Here is a 20664-nt window from a genome sequence, read left to right as displayed (position 1 = left end):
TTGTATTGTGCAATCTGAGCAATACGATGTTGCATATTAATGAGTCTAATCACACAAATCTATGCCTGTCACCCAATTATGACCAATTGTCTTGTCTTCAATTCAGTTTTACATTAAATATACGACCTTTGTGATTGGTTACTATATATCTCCTCAACTTTAATCCAAAAGTGGCATTCCTTTTAATTTCAATAATTTCCTTTATTGAACTAGGTAGTAAAGTGAAGAGCACATGTTATCATTGACAGTGGAAGCACCGCTATTTACAATGTCATAGACTCTGAAACAGTTTTTTTCTTTTTTTTTAATGAATAACATAACAATGATTAAATCATTAAAAAATTAATAATATACGTGAAATAATAAAAAAAAATACAGTCCTGGAACCCATAAAGAAGACAGGGGCCTTTCCTGGTGCTGCAAAATGCACAAAAAATCACACTGTAGCTTAGCCTGGTAGGATATAGTTTGATCAAATCAACTTCTTAATCTTCAGATTCTGAATATAATGTGAAATGGAGCAGTACTGTCTTTTAAAATGAGCCAGTTATTCAAGGCAGTAAGCACTGGGGGTCCAGAGCAGTTCATTGCCCAGAGGCTCTTAAAAGGTCCTTTTTCTGTGCATTCAGCGTGGTACAAAAGGCTTGTAAAACATCACTTCAGGACAAAACTTAATTATCTGTCTTTGATTATCAAAGAAAAATATACAGTATAAACACTCAGAACAATACATGGTAAAACAACAATAAAACAGTATAAAAAATGCACTGACGGCTGTAGTCTGTGAATTCAGGTTTGTAAGGGTACCCCTTTCCTTATTCCACTTAAAAACTGCACATTGAGTCTTTTTTGATGAACAAACTCCAGTAGTTTCAAGGCCACTAAAGCTAAACCTAGAGTCTCATTTATCACCTTGATCATGTTTGATTAGCACCCTCTTCTCACAACACAAGCCAGTGTACTGCCCCTCCACACTGGGGTATCTCTCCCTAATCTTCCACACACTGCAGCTCGGTATCACAGCGCAGCTGCCTGGCTCCACGTCTCCAAAGCGCCACTGGGTGTACTGGCTGTAGGCGCAGTGGCGCAGCCACTTGGTGCTGGTGTGTGCCTGGCTGAGGTCCAGCAGCGGGCCCCTGTACAGCAGCACAGACTCCAGAGTCTGCCTGTCAAGGACGAGTCGAGAGAATGTAGCTGAGGTGCTGATGCAGTGCCCGGCGCTTCGGCGGCAGCACAGCTGCTCCTGCAAGCTTGGCATCGGGTGGCACTGTCCACAGCGGCACCACAGTGGAGGGTTTGTTTCGTGTTCCTTCGAATTCTCTCCCGTTTGTCTCACTTCTCGCATCTCCATGTCTTTGCTGCGGCTGGGAGGCCTCTGCAGCAAGCTCAGGCATTCTCTCATACTTTCATTGTGCAGCTGGAAAATAAATGAGATACAGTCCTTGTAAACCATGTGGACGGAGAACCACACACAGTACATGACAATCTCATCACCTTTAAGAACTTGTAGAGTTTGTAATATTTTTTCACTTTTTTCATTTTCTTTCCTTGGTTCCACATGCATTTGCTTGACCAAACAGGACAAGGATGTCAGACATCCCCTGTAGACCCCTCCCCTTCTTTTCCGAGGCGATAGTGACCAACAGGAAACATTCAAAGGTGTGGTACGGGAGATATATGACATTACCTTCCTGCCTGGAGAAAACATGTTAATTCCAGGAGTGAAAATTCTGAATAAACTCCCCATCATCTACCGTAAACAGCCTCACAACTTACCCTTCTCACTTGAACAGCGGCAGGTTTCATTTCCTGTAAGCTCTTTCTGAAGGGCCCTTTCACCACCGCAATGTGGTCCTCATCCACAAAGGAGACGTACAGAGGGCTCTACAGAAGACACAGGAGATTACAATCCTAACTCTGTCACCTTGGATACTGTCTGTTTCTAACCACTCCTGTGCTTTGCTCATGTATGTTATTATTATTATTATTATTATTATTATTATTATTATTATTATTATTATTATTATTATTATTATTATTATTATTGTTATTATTATTATTCTGTCAAAAAAACTTTTATAGTAGATTATTTTTTTTTTCTTTAAATAGGAATGCCCAATATAGATTTCACCCCCGTTATCTCTCAGATCAGCTTTGGAATGACCAATTCGATTAGGCAGCTCCCCACAAACCGTCCTGAGGACTTTAGCCAATCGATTACACTTGGATGGTGGGGGCCGCTGTTGCTTGGTGAGAAAAACTAATCACAGTCAATTGAAAAAAGCAAATGCAGCAACTAGATCGGCAACTATTATTATTATTTATTTCTTAGCAGACGCCCTTATCCAGGGTGACTTACAATTGTTACAAGATCACATTATTTTTACATACAATTACCCATTTATACAGTTGGGTTTTTACTGGAGCAATCTAGGTAAAGTACCTTGCTCAAGGGTACAGCAGCAGTGTCCCCCACCTGGGATTGAACCCACGACCCTCCAGTCAAGAGTCCAGAGCCCTAACCACTACTCCACACTGCTGCCCTAATGTAGTAACTACAGTAGTAAGCGCAAGCAAGATTCAAACCGGTCAGCTCCTGACTTCTCAAACCTGTACTGGGTGAGCCACCAGGGAGCCCCACCTAACGTTTTCTAATTCACTTCAATGTAGCAGCGTCGGTAACCGGTCCTTACCTGTTTCAGATCCACAGATTCATACTTCTTCCCAGTGTAGTTACTTTTGACCTCCTTTGAACAGCAACTGGGATGAACATATGTTGTAATGAACCAGTCGAGCAACACTGTAGTCTGAAAGGCACATGGAAGAAATAACCTTCAAGAGATCCGGGACTAACTAAACTGTGTACACACTTTACAGACAAGGGCGCATTAGCACAATATATCGCAACTGTTTTCAGACTCACCAGTGCGTAGTAGGAGAGTGTGGAGCCAATGTATATAATCAGCTGAACTGCACTGAATTTCCCTGCCTTTTGAAATGAAAAATAGACATTATTATTATTATTATTATTATTATTATTATTATTATTATTATTATTGTCTTTAATTTTGTGTCAGGAGAAACATGAGACTGCAGGTTTAACAGGAAGGGTTGTTCACTTTCAAACTGCTGAAACTTGAGCAGAGCATTAACCTGTTTAAAGGACTGAAAGATAATTAATAAACCTAGGGTCGGTGTACTTTTTAGCAGTTTATACACAGTGATCTGAGAACTTGGTTTCATTTTACATGCACTAAATAAAGCTAAAACTAAGAGCCCCAATCACCTTTCCAAAAACCATGACATCAAACCGGATTCCATACGTCTTGAACAGCGTGCGTTCTTCCACTCCATTCTGCTTATAGTTTCTTGCAAATCTGCAAATAAAGACCAACAGCTTGCTCTCTGGTATACAGCGTTATCTGCTAAACCCTCAGGAATTATTAATAGGCATATCAGTATCTCTTCTGGTTTGTTATCAAGCAGCACAATTGCAAATTGCAACTGTATATCTGTAATTCAGCAAAGCTGAAATAAAATGGAAGGATTCAGAGGCATATTGTTATTGCAAAGCCATTTCCAACTACATCACATCACTGCCAAAATGACGACGTTTAAACTGAAATACAACAGTTCCTCTGTCTGCCACTGGATGGTTCTCCAGCTCTAGGGTATTGTCCCACTTTGAAACAACTAAGACTAATAGCAACAAGCTTTCACTGTGGCTGACAACTCAAGCCTACCAGTCAACAGTATGCAATATCATCTATAGCCTAATGTGACATCACCAGCTCCTGGTAACAGTTTATCAGACACTGAAAGCGCATCCCTTCCCTGTAATACAAGATTATACTCCTGCTAACCTGAAGTTCAAGCCAGGGAAAATGGTCTTGTTGCTGTTTTTCTCGTCCAGTCTTCGAAAGCTGTACTCCGGGATGCACTTGTGAAACAGCTGATCCAGGTTACATTCCCAGTTGATCTGTATTGCTATCACTCCCCCCTGCAACGCAAGTGTATGCACAAACCACCCTTACACAGCGTGCAGAACAGTAGCTACAGAATAGTATAGAAGAAGAAATGGCTGAATGGCAATGACTGACAGGTGGACAGACAGAGAGACACCTCCAGATATCCTCACAATCTGATACTCCCAGTAACTTATGTTAAATCACGTTAATACCAAGTTTCATCCCCATTTAATCAGCAGTTTTATACAAAAATGTAAGCCAGACAAACCAAGGAAAAGTATGTAAAATTAAAGCTTCCTTTAAGATGGTAAAGAATAATAGCACTTTTAGAAAGGCTTGTCGTTGGTTTTAGTTGTGAAGACCCAAGATCTACCCGTTAAACCTGTTATCTGTTATACTCTTCAACACAAGAAAAAGGGGACAGTAAGTAAGGAAAGTCATGTGAAGTCCCCGGTTCTCCCTCCTTTGCTTTGTTTTCTCATTTCTCTGCAATGCAATCCAGAGGGCTGCAGTTGGCCGCTCTGGCCCTGAGAACAGAAGCCCCATTGTGTGACTCTACGAAGGGAAAACAATCAGGAACGAACCTCAATAGCCATTTCTGTGAAATTCTCCCTGGCTTCTTGGACGATATCTCCCAGACGGAATATCGGGCAGTATGGATCCGTCGTTCGGTTAAAAATACACCCTCGCAAATAGGTGTCATTCATGTGCGGCAAAATGTTTCTACTGTAAAAAAAACACAGCAGAATAAATGTGACATGCTTTTAAAACAGCATGGTGCACTACAATAAGATACCTTGTATTATTATTATTATTATTATTATTATTATTATTATTATTATTATTATTATTAATTGGTCACTTGGCAGACACTTTTATCGAAAGCAAGTTACAGAGACTAGGGGTGAACTATGCATCACAGCTGCTGCTGCTGCAGAGTCACTTACACTAGGACCTCGGTTTTACGTCTCATCCGAAGGATTGTAATGTAAAGTCTTACTTTGTGTAATTGAAGTTAGGGAATCCAATGTTGTTTTTAATTAAGACGGTGAAGTTTTCTGCTGATCCCAAAATAGCAGGTCTAGGGAGAAAAAAAGAATGACATTATTGACTGAGAATTCATTTTCATGCCTTTGACCCTTCACATTAGGGAAAGACAATAGTCATGTGCGATTTGATCCCATCAGTGAACCCAACTCTGCCATACAGATACCTGTTCCATTTGTATGTACTCAGAAGACTGCTTAAGCAGAGCTCCCTCTAGTAGTGGACTCAATCAATAAGAATCAGAAACGGTATTCTTACTACAAAACATTTGCCCAGACTATAGCCTGCAGTCTGGTAATGGATAACAGACCTACATTATTATTACTATTTCTTTATTTATTTGACAGACGTCTTTATCCAAGGTGACTTACAGGTGCTATAGGGCACTACAGGGTTACAATGCAAGATTCATACTTAAATACAGTATGGTTTACTGTAAGTGCAAATAATACTACTAAAATGCAATATGACGTAGGATGCAACAAGTTAGGATTACAACAAGTTATAACTACAATGACATATTAGTAGTGCAATAGTGCAAGGATAGTGCATCAGCTGAGGATCCAGTAACGTGGTGCGTAGATCACAGGGACACAGTGAATGCATAGTAGGAGGTCTCGATCAAGAGATCTGCAAGTGCAGTCTAATCCTGAAAGTAACCGCTCCTCTGGAGAGCTCTGCACACTGGACGTTGTGACTGCAATGGGGAACAGATACCATCTGAAAGAAGGAAGCTCAGAAAACAGAATCGGAGGCAAAATCACGTCAGCTCTATTTATGGACTGGAAAGAAGAAAAAAGGGAGAACCAAGATGGACTAGCTGACAAACTGCTCGTCTTGATTTCCTTTTAGGGAAACAGAAACTCAACAGCCAGCCGCAACCAATGAAATGCTGGGATTATTAATATGACAAAATCCTTTTCATTCTGTTTGCCCCAATTTTTTCTTGAGGAAATCTAATTATTGTTATAATATACGCTACACAATCAAGATTTGGTTGTCTCCCAATAGTGGCTGAAGGTAACTGAATGGTGTATGGTTTAACTGAAGGCAATAGCCCAAACGTTTGTCAGCTTTAAATAACAGACTTTTGAGTTTGTAAAAAACATACACAATACCACACTGTGCTCTATAAAACACTTACTTGGGACCAACCCTCCTTTTCTCGATCGGACACCAGGCAAAGACCTCACAGGTCTTTACTGACGAGTCAAAATCAACACATTTGCCAGTCTGAACCCCTGAGGATATAAAAATCAAAACATTTTCAAAGGTTTCAATTTGTTCTATAACTTTTTTTTATAATTTTATTCCTTTGAAAGGCCTCTAAAGGTACTATCTGAGTGATTTAAAAAGTGGCAGATTCTAATACTCAACATTATTCATGTATGGTTTTCCATCAACATTTATTTATATAACATAACTAAGCACAATACAAATACAGTTATACGAGGAATGTAATAGATCAGGGAAACAATTTTAAGGGAGCGAATAACGGCCCAAATAAACTACTAAGCTCTTCTCTATGATGTTTTCTAAGTTAAGTAAGTTAACTAAACAATGATATAGGAGGGTACAGGGACACTGAAACTGGTTTGAAATGTAGATTGTTTAAAAACCTTACTTTTAATCATTACTTAAAGCAAGGTTCATTTTGCTTTAAGGCTCATTATTGAAGAATAGAATCATTGAGTTTTGCAGAATCCCAATTCCATACACAAATGTTTAAAGATGGCAGCTCAATTAAAACAGGCAATAGAGTAAAACATGACATACCATTACTCTTCTGGTCAGTATATCCCTTTGTGCAATCCTTATTTGAACGGCATTTTTTTCCAGAATCTGGCACCTAAAAACGATTGAAAAGGCCTGGTTTCTGTATGCAGGCTACATCAAGGATAACATTGTTATGCTTGTCCATGTGTGTGACTTCAGTCAATAAGGCGTGCTTAAGTAAATCACTGAAAAACAAGTTTTTTGGACGAATGCTGCAGAATACACTTCTGTGTAAATGGATTGTCCTGTAAGTGAAGACTGAATAATGCTTTCTGTAATATACAACAGCAGCTTCTCACTGTTTCAAGTGAGTTTCAATTACAACGGGCAAGACGGAACACCTGACACTTTGATAGAGGCCCAGTTGTAGGTGCTTGAATGGTAGGTGCTTCCATGCATATATTTACAGCACCTTTGATAATATACAATACAGATGCCAACGCATTTGAAAGTAGTTACCTCCGGACAGCTGCCTTGTTTTTGATTCTTTGTGACTATTGCATTAGTAACAACAAAAAAGGAGTCCTTCCCCTGTGGAAGAAAATGAGATTTGTAATACAAAGTCAATTAGAGCATACATAGCCCTTAAAGCATTAATTAGTGAAGTGTGTGTTTGTTATTTAGAGCAATTAACAAATGAGAACCAATGTATGTTGTGCTTAATTCCATGAGAAAATATCCTTGCATTATAGCTCACACTATCAATTGTGTAAAATTGCAGCACCTTTATAATCTACCCTAGTATTGCATCAACCTAACAGGTGTTTTGGACTATTGTTGTTTACTAAATATCATATTGCTTGTTTGTATAATACATTGCTACCCTTCCTATTCAGAGTTTGACTTTGTTTTAATAAACAGCTCCATTGGGGGCAATCTTTCTAATTGAAGGGAATCTGTGTTAGGGGTAAGGGGTAATGACTGGATAAATATTCAAGGTCCGGTATATATTCTTAACATCTGGTGAGGGTGGCGTAGTCAACTATATTACATTTACTGCTGAACTGCACAGGGGGGTCACACAATTAGGCTTGGGGCTGGATTTCCTTAACCTACACCCCACCAGGATAATGCACAGATGTTTTTTTTGGGTGATTCTCCAATGAAATAAAGCTGTTACCTATCGTAGTGGTGTATAGGTTGATCCAACTGACCCCTTTGTAGGCTGCAATAGTAGACCATGAGGAAAAGTCCAGTGAATTAACGGTTTACAAATAGGAGTTTCAGATCCTGATCATTCCTTCAGCTTACTCAAGAGCATGTTGTTTACAGTATTTTATAGTATGTACCTTGTAACATCAAGTAAGGTTTGTCTACTTGACTTGGTAAAACGTAGGTTAGTGTATTACCTGTGATAGACCACTGTGATCGGCCACATCCCACAATACTCCCTCCAGATCGGAGTCCTTGGTAACCGCCACGCCCTTCACTTTCGCGGTCACCGAGCTGACGACGTAATCGTGTTCCTGGTATTCCTTATTCCAAACCAGCATGATGCTGCGCAGTCGCAAACACAGTGTTAGCAGGTAGAATTGACACAGAAAAACATTTGGTCACGCTTACTGCAGGATTAAATTGTAATTATGGTGCTGCTATCCTTGCAGATGATGTCGCACCATACAATGCTCCAAACCATCAGTTAGCTATGACCCAGTTGTTTGTTTTATTATTTAGTACTTTTAAAGTTTGATAGCACTGTCACAATACAGATTTAATTATAGGAGAACAAATTATTGGCACACCCTAATCTAAATACAGTAAATACACGGGAATACAAAATTATAGAGTTAATTAGCATCTATTTATTCTTGGAAAGTGTAATATTAAGTTTCCTGCGGCAGTGTTAATTAAAAAGTTCAACTTCAACAATTGTGCACAACTAATGTTTCCAGTGAATAAGCCTACAATCTGCAGCAGACAGTGAATTTAACTCAAAAACACGTTAGGAGTCAAATTAAGGGAAAACTAATTCAGTCTCAGTGTTGGAGCAACATAACTCAGAAACACTCAGGATGATGACAAAGATCAGGAGAGAATAGTGTACAATCCTCTCCTTGGTTCTGGTAGGTCTCACTTTTAAATACCTTCGTTTCAAACAATGCAAACTCAGGAATCTGAGCTATGCTACTCCATGATTCGTTGAAAGAAGGAACCACTGACCAAAACATTTTGTGATATATTATTTCAACAGAAAAAACTAATTTATTTTATTATAAGTTGTATTCTTAATAATAATAATAATAATAATAATAATAATAATAATAATAATAATAATAATGTGATTGAAAAAGAATCAATCACTATGACGATGATATTGAAAATAATTCAAGCACGCGTTTTTATAAGCGGTCAATAACTTGCATCTGCAAAACGTATCCTAATACCCCAATTAACCTAACTGACACAATGCAACAAATAGTACATTTTCCTCGACAATTCACCTCGAGGAACCGTCCTCATGTCCATTTTCTTTCACTGTCAATGCTTTTGCAGTAGAAATCTCTGACTTGAATTTTGACTCACCAGATAAATGCTAAAATGGTCCCGTTTATGCTCCATTTCAGGGATCCCAGTTTAACGCTTCTAATCCGCACTAATTTAATCGTCTCGTACTCGCAGAAATCACGCAGACCCATTCTGCTGCCTCTGAAAACGTTACAAAAACATAGCGTTCTAAATTCTCTTCCTTAAAATTAGCAAGGCACTCCCGTCGCATGCACGACTACGCGGAGGTACACGCGTATTGTGTTGTTCATTGTTAGAGATGTGGGCAGACAGCAGTATTAGCAACATTAGCACACGAATAGACACTAAGCACCATTACTATAATAAATATGCCGACGATATGCTCGCAGGGCAGTGTAATTACATTACTGTACTTCGTGTGAATTTTTGTTTTAGTTTTTTTTGTGAACAACTGGAAATAGGGGTATTTTAAGTCTTTCACTTAAACAGATAGGCACGTTTTAAGAAAGGACTACAGAAAAGACTTATTATTTCACTTCCTTTAACCCATTAATTGCTGTTGTCCTCGTTTTTGGAGCATTTTTAACTGACATCGACCTGTTATTTTAATTTTCTCTTTAATTGTTATGATAATTTATTCTCAGTTTGTTAACAGCAAAAATGAAGTATACATGTAACTGTTAATTCTGCAAATATAGCCCTTAAGGTGCTTTTATGACGTCTCCATATAAAAAAAAAGAAACGCAAGCCTAAAAATGATACATTTCTTTGTGTTTTTCCAACCCACAGGATAAAACTCGATTTTCTATTTGTTGCGCGTCATAGCCAGCGTGAAATTGCACTGGTCTATCTATCTATCTATCTATCTATCTATCTATCTGTATATATATATATATATATATATATATATATATATATATATATATATATATATATATATATATATATATAAACAGAACTAGAAATAATCTCAGGTTTTTAGTATTAATTGAGATCATGACTTTAAAAGACGTATCCGAACATCCCTCTTTGCTAAAGATGCAATGCCGTGGTAAAGTGATAGCGTATCGAAGCGGTTAAACCGCAGTAAGGGTCCAGCACGGATCCCTCAGCCCACACACTGCAGCAGCACAATGCATTCATTCAGAGGGGTCCTCGTGGTTAGAATTCCTGACCGAAAGTGTAATACTCCTAAAATGTAAAGGCTTCGGAAATTCGGAGATTTTTGTTATAACAATAGTGCGGCACTATCTTTTAATTAATAATGAATTAGTAATGTTCAGTTAAGGATCTCCCTTATAAAAATGTATTAACTATACTAAAAGTGTAATTTAGCCATGGTAAAGCATACAAGGTACGCATTGCATAGCCCTCAGGGATATGGTCAAGCATATTAAAAAACATGACCGGCCATGGTAGCACAATGACCGTGGAAATGCACTGCTGTAAACTTCCATACGCGTCATTATATTCCAAAGATCTATTCATTTACAGACTCTGCAATGTGAGTCATCACAGTGGGTGCGATTTTTCCAAGTCTGCAAAGAATAACTAACATTATCAGTACTGTACTGGAACCATTTTCTGAATCAAAGCAAACATTTTATAATACATACTTGCACTCATTTCGGTGAAAATGGTCGATTTATGTTATTGTAGCGGTCCTGGGGGGGATAAGGTCAGGATAGGGTAGAGGTTGTGTGTGTGCGTGCAGGGGTTGCCTGGTGATGTGTGTGTGCAGGGGTTGACTGGTGGTGTGTGCGTTAAGGGGGTTGTATGTTTTGTGTGTGTGTGTGTGCGGGGGGGGGGGGGGTTGCAATGTATCTGTATGCGTGCAGGGGGTGCCTGTGTGTGTGAATGTGTGTGTAGGGCAATTGTGGTGCAGGTTTGACACGAAAGATGTGGAGGGCGGAGCGCATATACGTGGAAAAGACCTGGAGATTCGGGGAAGACGAGTGAGAGAGAAGGGTGTGTGTGGAGAGATAGAGAGATAGAGAGGGAAAGTGCATAGTAAGAAAAAACTACTTGAAATCGTTTAATTTCATTTTTGACTCCCAGTTCCCTTCCCTACTTTATCATTTTATTTGATTAATTATAAGGACATCAGTGTGGAGTAGTGGTTATGGCTCTGGACTCTTGACCACAGGGTCATGGGTTCAATCCCAGGTGGGGGACGCTGCTGCTGTACTCTTGAGCAAGGTACTTTACCTAGATTGCTCCAGTAAAAACCCAACTGTATAAATGGGTAATTGTATGTAAAACTAATGTGATATCTTGTAACAATTGTAAGTCGCCCTGGATAAGGGCGTCTGCTAAGAAATAAATAATTATTGTTCATAAATAAACGGCTTCAACCTTCATTCCATCACAGCCTCAGTTTCATTTCTGTCCCCAAAAGAACCCGAAACCCTAAATATAGTTAGGCAATGGTAATAGCAGTTTGCAGTATGAGTATATAATAGAAGGGGTAACCTTCTTGCTAAGTTTCCACTGTTTTACTGCAGGACACCACTGGGTGTCAGCCTGCAGTAAAGTATGAAAATACTGTGATCAGACTTCTCAGCAGAAGGGAAGCGCTCCAGCTAAATAAAAAAAGGGTTTTATAGCAGGATGTTTCCAGCTGGAAGCACCATCTGGTTCATCAAGATTGTCTTTCCTCGTTTTTATAGCGGTAAGGAGTTGTATAACTGATTAAACATTGTATGTGAATATGGACAGGGTGAGATGGGAATGGTGTTTCTCTGGGACAGTTCAGGATATCTTTTAACTCACCCTTTAGAAAAGTTTACCATGGTAGTTTTGCACAATTTTTTTTTTCCACTTTTCCTATGGTTTTACTATGTATTTACCATAGTTTACTATATGGTTTGCCATTTTCTAAATATGCTTTACCCTTCCTCTACTATGCTTACCTATGGTTTACCGTGCATTCACTGTGCTTTATTACACTTGGCTATGTATTTACTATGGGACATCACAATGAATTCTGGTTCATGCAGTCTCATAAAGGAAAGAGACATGTAAAAGCTGGTACCTGAATGCATTGTAGAGTGAGTTTTAAAAAAAAAAGCATCCTGCAGCCTGATGACTTCGTCAGTGTTGCTTTTTGACTAAAGCTGTTTTTTTTAATTTTTTTTAAGCATTTTGAGATGGCTCCTGAATTCCACGAATGTAACAATAAATATGTCACAATATTAGAAAATGACAAACTATGAGGAAAGACTGTACTTCCATCCATACGGGTGAGAGATGGGTTCATCGGAAGTCTATGAGCTGCCTGGATTCATCATCTAAATTTCCCTTTTTGCAAATTAGAGCTATTGTTGCTCAGTGGAGAGGTCATTTGGGTCTTATTAACACGATTAGTTTAGCATTGATCTGGTGAGTCACAATTGAAATCAAACATTTCTACTGCCACAACACTAACACCCACTAAGAAACTGGACATCTCTTAATACTGAGGTCTTTTCTCCTTACTGAGTTCTATTGTTATTAAAGAATAAATACAACGAATAATAAAATACATTAATTTACATTGCTACTATTTTTGTTTCTGTTAAACATTTTTTTTGTTGTACTTTAGCCCTTTATTGTGAAGAAACATCTCACAAACTAAAAGTGTACATAGAGTATAACCACAATTAAACACTGTGTGCTACACAAGTGCCTTTTTCTGCTGTGCACTTGATTCTTTTGTAAAAAAGTGAGAGGGCATGCCCCCCCCACCCCCCTCCCCGGCTCCGCCGCCCCTGTTAAGATCACCATACTCTGTTGACTTAAACCAGATCCTAGTCCTTTACATGCATTAACATCATTGTTTTTTTAATGCATTTCAATATGATAAATTGCAAATGTAAATCAGCTTAATGGAGCCAATTGTATTTTAGCAGTGGCTAAATATAACGCAGCTGTTTCTTTTTACCTTGCATGTCAAAAGCTAGTCTGAGCCAGTGAAACTGACTGATATATTGGCATGACTTTTTTATAATCACTGTCTCAAGCAGTTACGGATTTCACATCTTTTGTTCCACACGAGCTTGCTGAGGCTTAGACCTTACAGGTGTTTTTTTTTTAACACAATCTGTACGCGGGTAACAAATAACAAACCACAATGCAATCAACTGGAGATGTAATACTAACATTCATCAGCGGAGCTCTGCTGGTGTTTGGAGTGCTGTGGAATCTCTTCAATCTTGTCATGACCGTCCATCTGCAGAGGAAAAGCAAAAGTTATCAGACACTTGAATTCATAATTTCATGCACCTCACTCTCCAATATGATCTTGGACTTGTCAACGATTTACAGTCTATATTTGTATGAGTTTAAAATCTACTGCACTACCGACATGGGAAGAGTCATACCAGTGGTCTTCTTCATCTTGTTCAGTGCCAGCGCTTCAAGTTTCTGGTCCATTGCTTGGCTTTGTGTCTTCTACTATGTGAAGATCATCAGCCTACCAGCCGCTCTCTTCATCAAGCTCAAGAGGAATATCTCGCTGGTTGTCAACGGGGCTCTCATCCTCTCTGTGTTCTTCTGCTTCGTCTTGTTCTGCCCATTTTTGTATCTTATTCCAATAATGCCAGCAAACGCTACTGCTAACAACACTTACAACATCAACAACACCCTGGGCACGCCATGCACCAAACCTGCTTTCAGTTTCCCAAAGAAGTTTGCCAGCGATCTTTACTTTTTTATCTTTGTGTTATTTCTATGTCCTATCCCCCTCATAATCATGGTGACCACCAGCAGCCAGCTTGTGGTCCATCTCTACAAGCACACCCAGCAAATGAAAAGAAACCAGAACGAGTTCCAGAGCAGAAACTCCTACCTACTGATCTGCAAAATGATCATTTCCCTGTTGGTAGTGTATTTGTTCACCATCACGCTGGCATTCGTTTACTTCTTGACTCTGGGAAAAGATGAAAACATGTCTAACAAGTCCCTTTTTTTAGATATGGCCTTCTACTGTGCAGCAACAGGAGTTCTGTTGACGGCCACTAACAAGAATCTGAAGGAGAAACTGTCTGTGTCCTGCTGTGGAAAAATACAGCAGCAGAGTGAGCCGAAGTGAGAAGCCATATTGATTCAAAGCATTCACCACTATTTATTTATAGTGTGCATTTTGCACTGTTTTTGTGAAAGTAAAATGAAATGCCCAGTGTTTCTAATGAGAAACAGCTCAGCAGGTTAATATAAAGGGCTACAGTCTCAAAGCTAATTACTCTGAATCGTCATTAGCACATTATGTTATTTATTTCAGACAAACACACCCAATAAAGTTACCAAATCAGATATATACAACTAAGACATTTAACTTAGGAACTTGTAAGAAGTCTCAAGTGGTTTCTTATTCATATTTGTATTATTTATTTCAGATAAAAATTACGCTAATGACAGATTGGAGTAAATAGCTTTGAGAAGCTAGACCAAGACTCTTAAGTCCATCTTTTTGTCTTTCTAGTTTTGACTCATTGCTGGAGTATTTTGCTTTCATGAAAACACAGTGCAAATAGCAGCCTGGTCTGTGGGGTCCATTTAATCGTACAAATGAGCTTAAATTGATTAGAACATCTGCTTGAGCTAAATAAAATATGATGAGTAATAACTAAGCCTGATATTAATATTTTAATTTTCCTGACTGACTTGAGAGCAGTCTAACTGTTTAAAATTCCTATTGCTTGCTTTTGCCTTTCCTCTTATTGCTGTTGTTTTGTGTAAATATAAAGATGCATTTGGTGGAGATTGAGGTGTATGCAAAATCAGCATTTGCTTTAGCTATTGTTACATAGAACAATCTACCAAATACATTTTTCTACAATGAAAAAAAATCATTTAATGTAAAGCTGAGGAGTTGTTTTTTTTTCTTTCATTGAATGTATCTTTAAATATAAAACTGTGTGTGGCTGTTGGTGTGTTCAGATTTTACACATATAAAAATGCAATGTTGTACTGTATACAACATAGATTTTGGTAGCAAATGCAAAATTCAGATATATTTTATAATAGAAAACGAGCAAGATACTACTGAGAAGAAGAAATGAACAGCTTCTGCCTGCAACTAGGTTGTTTCTTGCTAGTACTATATCATTAAACCTAGTACAACAACAACAACAAAAAAATAAAAATAATAATATATATATATATATATATATATATATATATATATATATATATATATATATATATGTGTGTGTGTGTGTGTGTGTATAAATTCTGAGAGTAATAAAGGAGGTCATTACCTGTAATTATAATATTCATGGTTGCCCGGTTCATATAAAGTCTTGCATCGGACTGTTTTGTAATGTAAATGCAGGTTGTTCTGTAGAGCTGTGATTAAAATATATTGTATTTGGTAGTAATGTTTGCTGTGATCCTATTCCTGCTACTCCAGTACTCTAGTCGTGTGCTGAAGTGCTGTTGGATTCTCTATATTTCTTGTAGTAACCAATAAAAAATAATAATAATAATATGAGTTGGTGTTTTGAGGGATCTTTATAAAAACAGCTGTCCAGAGGACATGGTGTACAAAATTCAATTTCCCCTCTAAAGTTTTAAAATCTGTTCCTTTAATATCAGCTGCAGTAACATTTTCACTGCCCTTTGTCAACTGTTTATTTCAAATAAGTTTTCTTAAAATAAATATATTAAATTATGTGTCATTTTCCTACACACACACACACACACACACACACACACAACATGGATTGCTTTAAGAACCACTGAGAATGGCAAAGGACAGTAAAGTGATGTAATATGAAGCAAGTACATCAAAGTGGGGACAAGCAGCATACACGGGGTGATTGTCCATCTTTTTCTCTTACTAGTTCTGAATCATGGCTGGTGTGTTTTTACTTTCACCAATACACAGTGCAAAAAGCACATGGGTCTGTGGTAAACAAATGTGCCTTAATCAGGCATTTATTATATTGATTGATTATTGGCATAAGTTATCTTTAATTGATTACATTTGTGATAATCTGCATTTGTTAATAAAATATGAAAAGTAATGATAAATCAACACTTCATATTGGCACCACAAGGCTTTCCCTTTCTGCAAAGCAGAGCCAAAGAAAAAAATGTGTATCTGACTCTGCAGCAGCAGGAGCTTTGCACCTTGGTTCTCTACCAGCACCAGGGAGGCCCTTCGGTCAGTAAAGATCCTGTCATATTGGTGCTTCTGGTGGTCTCAGTGCCTGATGGTTTCAGTTCCTAGTGGACTGATTTCCACAGGGCAAAACACAGCATCGTAACTCATACTAATGAAGCTCTTATGAGGGCATGCAGTCCCTGAGAGTGCAAAGGACTGGTTGAGCCTAAAAGGCTGCAGGGTTGAGCCTCTCTATTCTTCTTTTCATCCACAGAGAAGATGCAGCTCTGTGACTGGGCAGAGGCACTGCACAGTTAAAATCTGTGTTTTTGTGGCTGGTGACCATCTTGGCTCAGGAGTGGAAGAACAGCCTGGAGCCAAGATGGCCACCTTTGCACAGCTACATGCTTTTAATTAAGGTAATTGGTTTGCAAATGTGTCCAGTCCAGTGCCGGCTGTGCTGAATTGTGTGCTGGGTTTGTTAAGACAACTATACGCTGCTGTGACTTTAGCCAGATTCTGTTCCAGGCCTTTAGAACTGATGTGCATTGACCGAGTATGCCACCTCACCCTCTTTCAGTGAAGGCAAGTGAAATCATAAATCCTCATTTGCTTGTTTTAAATGCATTTCAATACATTACAAAACAAATGTAAATCAGTTTTACTGACTCGTTTCTCAGCAGTGACTAAATATTACACAGCTAATTACTTTTACCTTGCATCTCAAAAACTAGGCTGAGCCAGTGAAATGGACTGAGATACTTGTATTTGCATGACTTTTTATTATCACTGTATAGTTATTATCATGAGCAGTCACAGATTTTCTTCCTTCCACACGAGCTTGCTGAGGCTTAGACCTTACAGGTGTTTTTTTTTTTTAACACAATCTGTATGCGGGTAACAAATAACAAACCACAATGCAATCAACTGGAGCTGTAATACTAACATTCATCAGCGGAGCTCTGCTGGTGTTTGGAGTGCTGTGGAATCTCTTCAATCTTGTCATGACCGTCCATCTGCAGAGGAAAAGCAAAAGTTATCAGACACTTGAATTCATAATTTCATGCACCTCACTCTCCAATATGATCTTGGACTTGTCAACGATTTACAGTCTATATTTGTATGAGTTTAAAATCTACTGCACTACCGACATGGGAAGAGTCATACCAGTGGTCTTCTTCATCTTGTTCAGTGCCAGCGCTTCAAGTTTCTGGTCCATTGCTTGGCTTTGTGTCTTCTACTGTGTGAAGATCATCAGCCTACCAGCCGCTCTCTTCATCAAGCTCAAGAGGAATATCTCGCTGGTTGTCAACGGGGCTCTCATCCTCTCTGTGTTCTTCTGCTTCGTCTTGTTCTGCCCATTTTTGTATCTTATTCCAATAATGCCAGCAAACGCTACTGCTAACAACACTTACAATATCAACAACACCCTGGGCACGCCATGCACCAAACCTGCTTTCAGTTTCCCAAAGAAGTTTGCCAGCAATCTTTACTTTTTTATCTTTGTGTTATTTCTATGTCCCATCCCCCTCATAATCATGGTGACCACCAGCAGCCAGCTTGTGGTCCATCTCTACAAACACACCCAGCAAATGAAAAGAAACCAGAACGAGTTCCAGAGCAGAAACTCCTACCTACTGATCTGCAAAATGATCATTTCCCTGGTGGTAGTGTATTTGTTCACCATCACGCTGGTGTTCGTTTACTTCTTGACTCTGGCAAAAGATGAAAAAATGTCTGACGAGTCCCTTTTTTTAGATACGGCCTTCTACTGTGCAGCAACAGGAGTTCTGTTGACGGCCACTAACAAGAATCTGAAGGAGAAACTTATGCCTGTGTCCTGCTGTGGAAAAATACAGCAGCAGAGTGAGCCGAAGTGAGAAGCCATATTGATTCAGAGCATTCGTCACTATTTATTTATAGTGTGCATTTTGCACTGTTTTTGTGAAAGTAAAATGAAATGCCCAGTGTTTCTAATGAGAAACAGCTCAGCAGGTTAATATAAAGGGCAACAGTCTCAAAGCTAATTACTCTGAATCGTCATTAGCACATTATGTTATTTATTTCAGACAAACACACCCAATAAAGTTACCAAATCAGATATATACAACTAAGACATTTAACTTCGGAACTTGTAAGAAGTCTCAAGTGGTTTCTTATTCATATTTGTATTATTTCTTTCAGATAAAAATTGCGCTAATGACAGATTGGAGTAAATAGCTTTGAGAAGCTAGACCAAGACTCTTAAGTCCATCTTTTTGTCTTTCTAGTTTTGACTCATTGCTGGAGTATTTTGCTTTCATGAAAACACAGTGCAAATAGCAGCCTGGTCTGTGGGGTCCATTTAATCGTACAAATGAGCTTAAATTGATTAGAACGTCTGCTTGAGCTAAATAAAATATGATGAGTAATAACTAAGCCTGATATTAATATTTTAATTTTCCTGACTGACTCTTATTGCTGTTGTTTTGTGTAAATATAAAGATGCATTTGGTGGAGATTGAGGTGTATGCAAAATCAGCATTTGCTTTAGCTATTGTTACATAGAACAATCTACCAAATACATTTTTCTACAATGAAAAAAAATAGTAAAAATCATTTAATGTAAAGCTGAGGAGTTGTTTTTTTTTTTCTTTCATTGAATGTATCTTTAAATATAGAACTGTGTGTGGCTGTTGGTGTGTTCAGATTTTACACATATAAAAATGCAATGTTGTACTGTATACAACATAGATTTTGGTAGCAAATGCAAAATTCAGATATATTTTATAATAGAAAACGAGCAAGATACTACTGAGAAGAAGAAATGAACAGCTTCTGCCTGCAACTAGGTTGTTTCTTGCTAGTACTATTCATTAAACCTAGTACAACAACAAAAATATATATATATATATATATATATATATATATATATATATATATATATATGTGTGTGTGTGTGTGTGTATAAATTCTGAAAGTAATAAAGGAGGTCATTACCTGTAATTATAATATTCATGGTTGCCCGGTTCATATAAAGTCTTGCATCGGACTGTTTTGTAATGTAAATGCAGGTTGTTCTGTAGAGCTGTGATTAAAATATATTGTATTTCGTAGTAATGTTTGCTGTGATCCTATTCCTGCTACTCCAGTACTCTAGTCATGTGCTGAAGTGCTGTTGGATTCTCTATATTTCTTATAGTAACCAATAAAATAAAAAAAAATAATAATATTAATTGGTGTTTTGAGGGCTCTTTATAAAAACAGATGTCCAGAGGACATGGTGTACAACATTCAAATTCCCCTCTAAAGTTTTAAAATCTGTTCCTTTAATATCAGCTGCAGTAACATTTTCACTGCCCTTTGTCAACTGTTTATTTCAAATAGGTTTTCTTAAAATAATATTAAATTCTGAGTCATTAACATATCCTCCAGTTTCAAAAGCAAAATGTCACAGTGGTTGTGAAGTGAAGGTCTCTGGAAACAAAACATAGGGCAGGGAAATGGACTTAAGCTTCAAAGGACATCTAGTTGTCAGATGAAGACAAATATAATCCAGGCTGGATCAGCCAAAATGTCTTTACAGTAGTAACATCTACTTTACAGTAGTAAGAGCCAGCTCCATCTGGTGAACCTTTATATATTACCAGATATATTATAATTCTTAAGAATAGCTTCAAATAGATGTGTTACGTTAGTCTGGCAATTGGAACTTTAGAGCAGCTTAGCACACAATATATAAAAACATTAAACACACACACAACATAATTAAGTTTCCATCACCAGCCACTCCCTAATGATTTTTCCAAAGAAATGTTCAATATCGAAAACAAACTAACTGACCGTTCTTTGTTGTGTCAGAACTTGGATGGCAGATATTTATCATGCAGCTGGTATGACCAATTCTAGATTTATTATATCTGTACCAGGGCTAAGCCCTTTTCTAGATTCACAGATTTTCACCATTCCAGTGATTTTCTTAGTCAGAGATTCCGTTTCAATAGGAAAGTAGTTTTTGTTACCTTAAGATTATCTACACGCCAGGTAAACGCAAAACTCTCTGTAAAAACAAAGATGTGGAGGGAATTATATGTTTCAGAAAAAGTGATGGGTGCTTCCATTCAACGATCAGCACCAGGTTCATCGAGGTGACAAATGCATAAGTATCAACAGGAATTTGTTTCAAAATATTAAACAGTAACAGGGATGGAAATAAGACTCCTATTGAATAGAAGGTCACCCATTTCAGGTTTTACTACAAGCTTGATTTGCCACAGCGGATCAGTAACAGGCTCAGGTGTATCTAATTAAAATCTTAGTGAAACCAGGAATGGATCAGAC

At 38.0% G+C, this 20664-nt stretch overlaps 2 protein-coding genes across 4 annotated transcripts; one reads left to right on the top strand and one right to left on the bottom strand.

Annotated features, from left to right (window-relative positions):
- Positions 1 to 180: 180 nt before the first annotated feature.
- LOC117428570 (P2X purinoceptor 4-like) lies at positions 181 to 13746 on the bottom strand. 3 transcript variants are annotated; one of them, XM_059033179.1, is made up of 14 exons: positions 13619 to 13746; positions 13398 to 13467; positions 8141 to 8288; positions 7251 to 7322; positions 6792 to 6864; positions 6160 to 6256; positions 4969 to 5049; positions 4553 to 4694; positions 3864 to 4000; positions 3287 to 3377; positions 2924 to 2989; positions 2694 to 2807; positions 1777 to 1884; positions 181 to 1417 (listed from the first exon to the last, which is right to left on the bottom strand). In XM_059033179.1, the coding sequence occupies exons 3-14, from the start codon at positions 8282 to 8284 to the stop codon at positions 902 to 904; spliced, it is 1641 nt and encodes a 546-aa protein (XP_058889162.1). In that variant the 5' UTR covers positions 8285 to 8288; positions 13398 to 13467; positions 13619 to 13746; the 3' UTR covers positions 181 to 901. The 3 variants fall into 3 exon arrangements, with proteins under 3 accessions (XP_058889162.1, XP_058889160.1, XP_058889161.1); XM_059033177.1 differs by lacking the exons at positions 13398 to 13467; positions 13619 to 13746 and adding an exon at positions 9315 to 9662; XM_059033178.1 differs by lacking the exons at positions 1777 to 1884; positions 13398 to 13467; positions 13619 to 13746 and adding an exon at positions 9315 to 9702.
- LOC117428280 (taste receptor type 2 member 40-like) lies at positions 13050 to 15246 on the top strand. The gene has a single exon (XM_034047161.3). It carries the CDS (start codon positions 13369 to 13371, stop codon positions 14326 to 14328), a length of 960 nt encoding a protein of 319 aa, XP_033903052.3. The 5' UTR covers positions 13050 to 13368; the 3' UTR covers positions 14329 to 15246.
- The last annotated feature ends 5418 nt before the right edge of the window (positions 15247 to 20664 follow it).

Source organism: Acipenser ruthenus, chromosome 11 (genome assembly GCF_902713425.1).
Source record: "Acipenser ruthenus chromosome 11, fAciRut3.2 maternal haplotype, whole genome shotgun sequence".
Classification (NCBI taxonomy): Eukaryota; Metazoa; Chordata; class Actinopteri; order Acipenseriformes; family Acipenseridae; genus Acipenser; species Acipenser ruthenus.
This window is presented reverse-complemented; position numbering and strand designations above follow the sequence as displayed.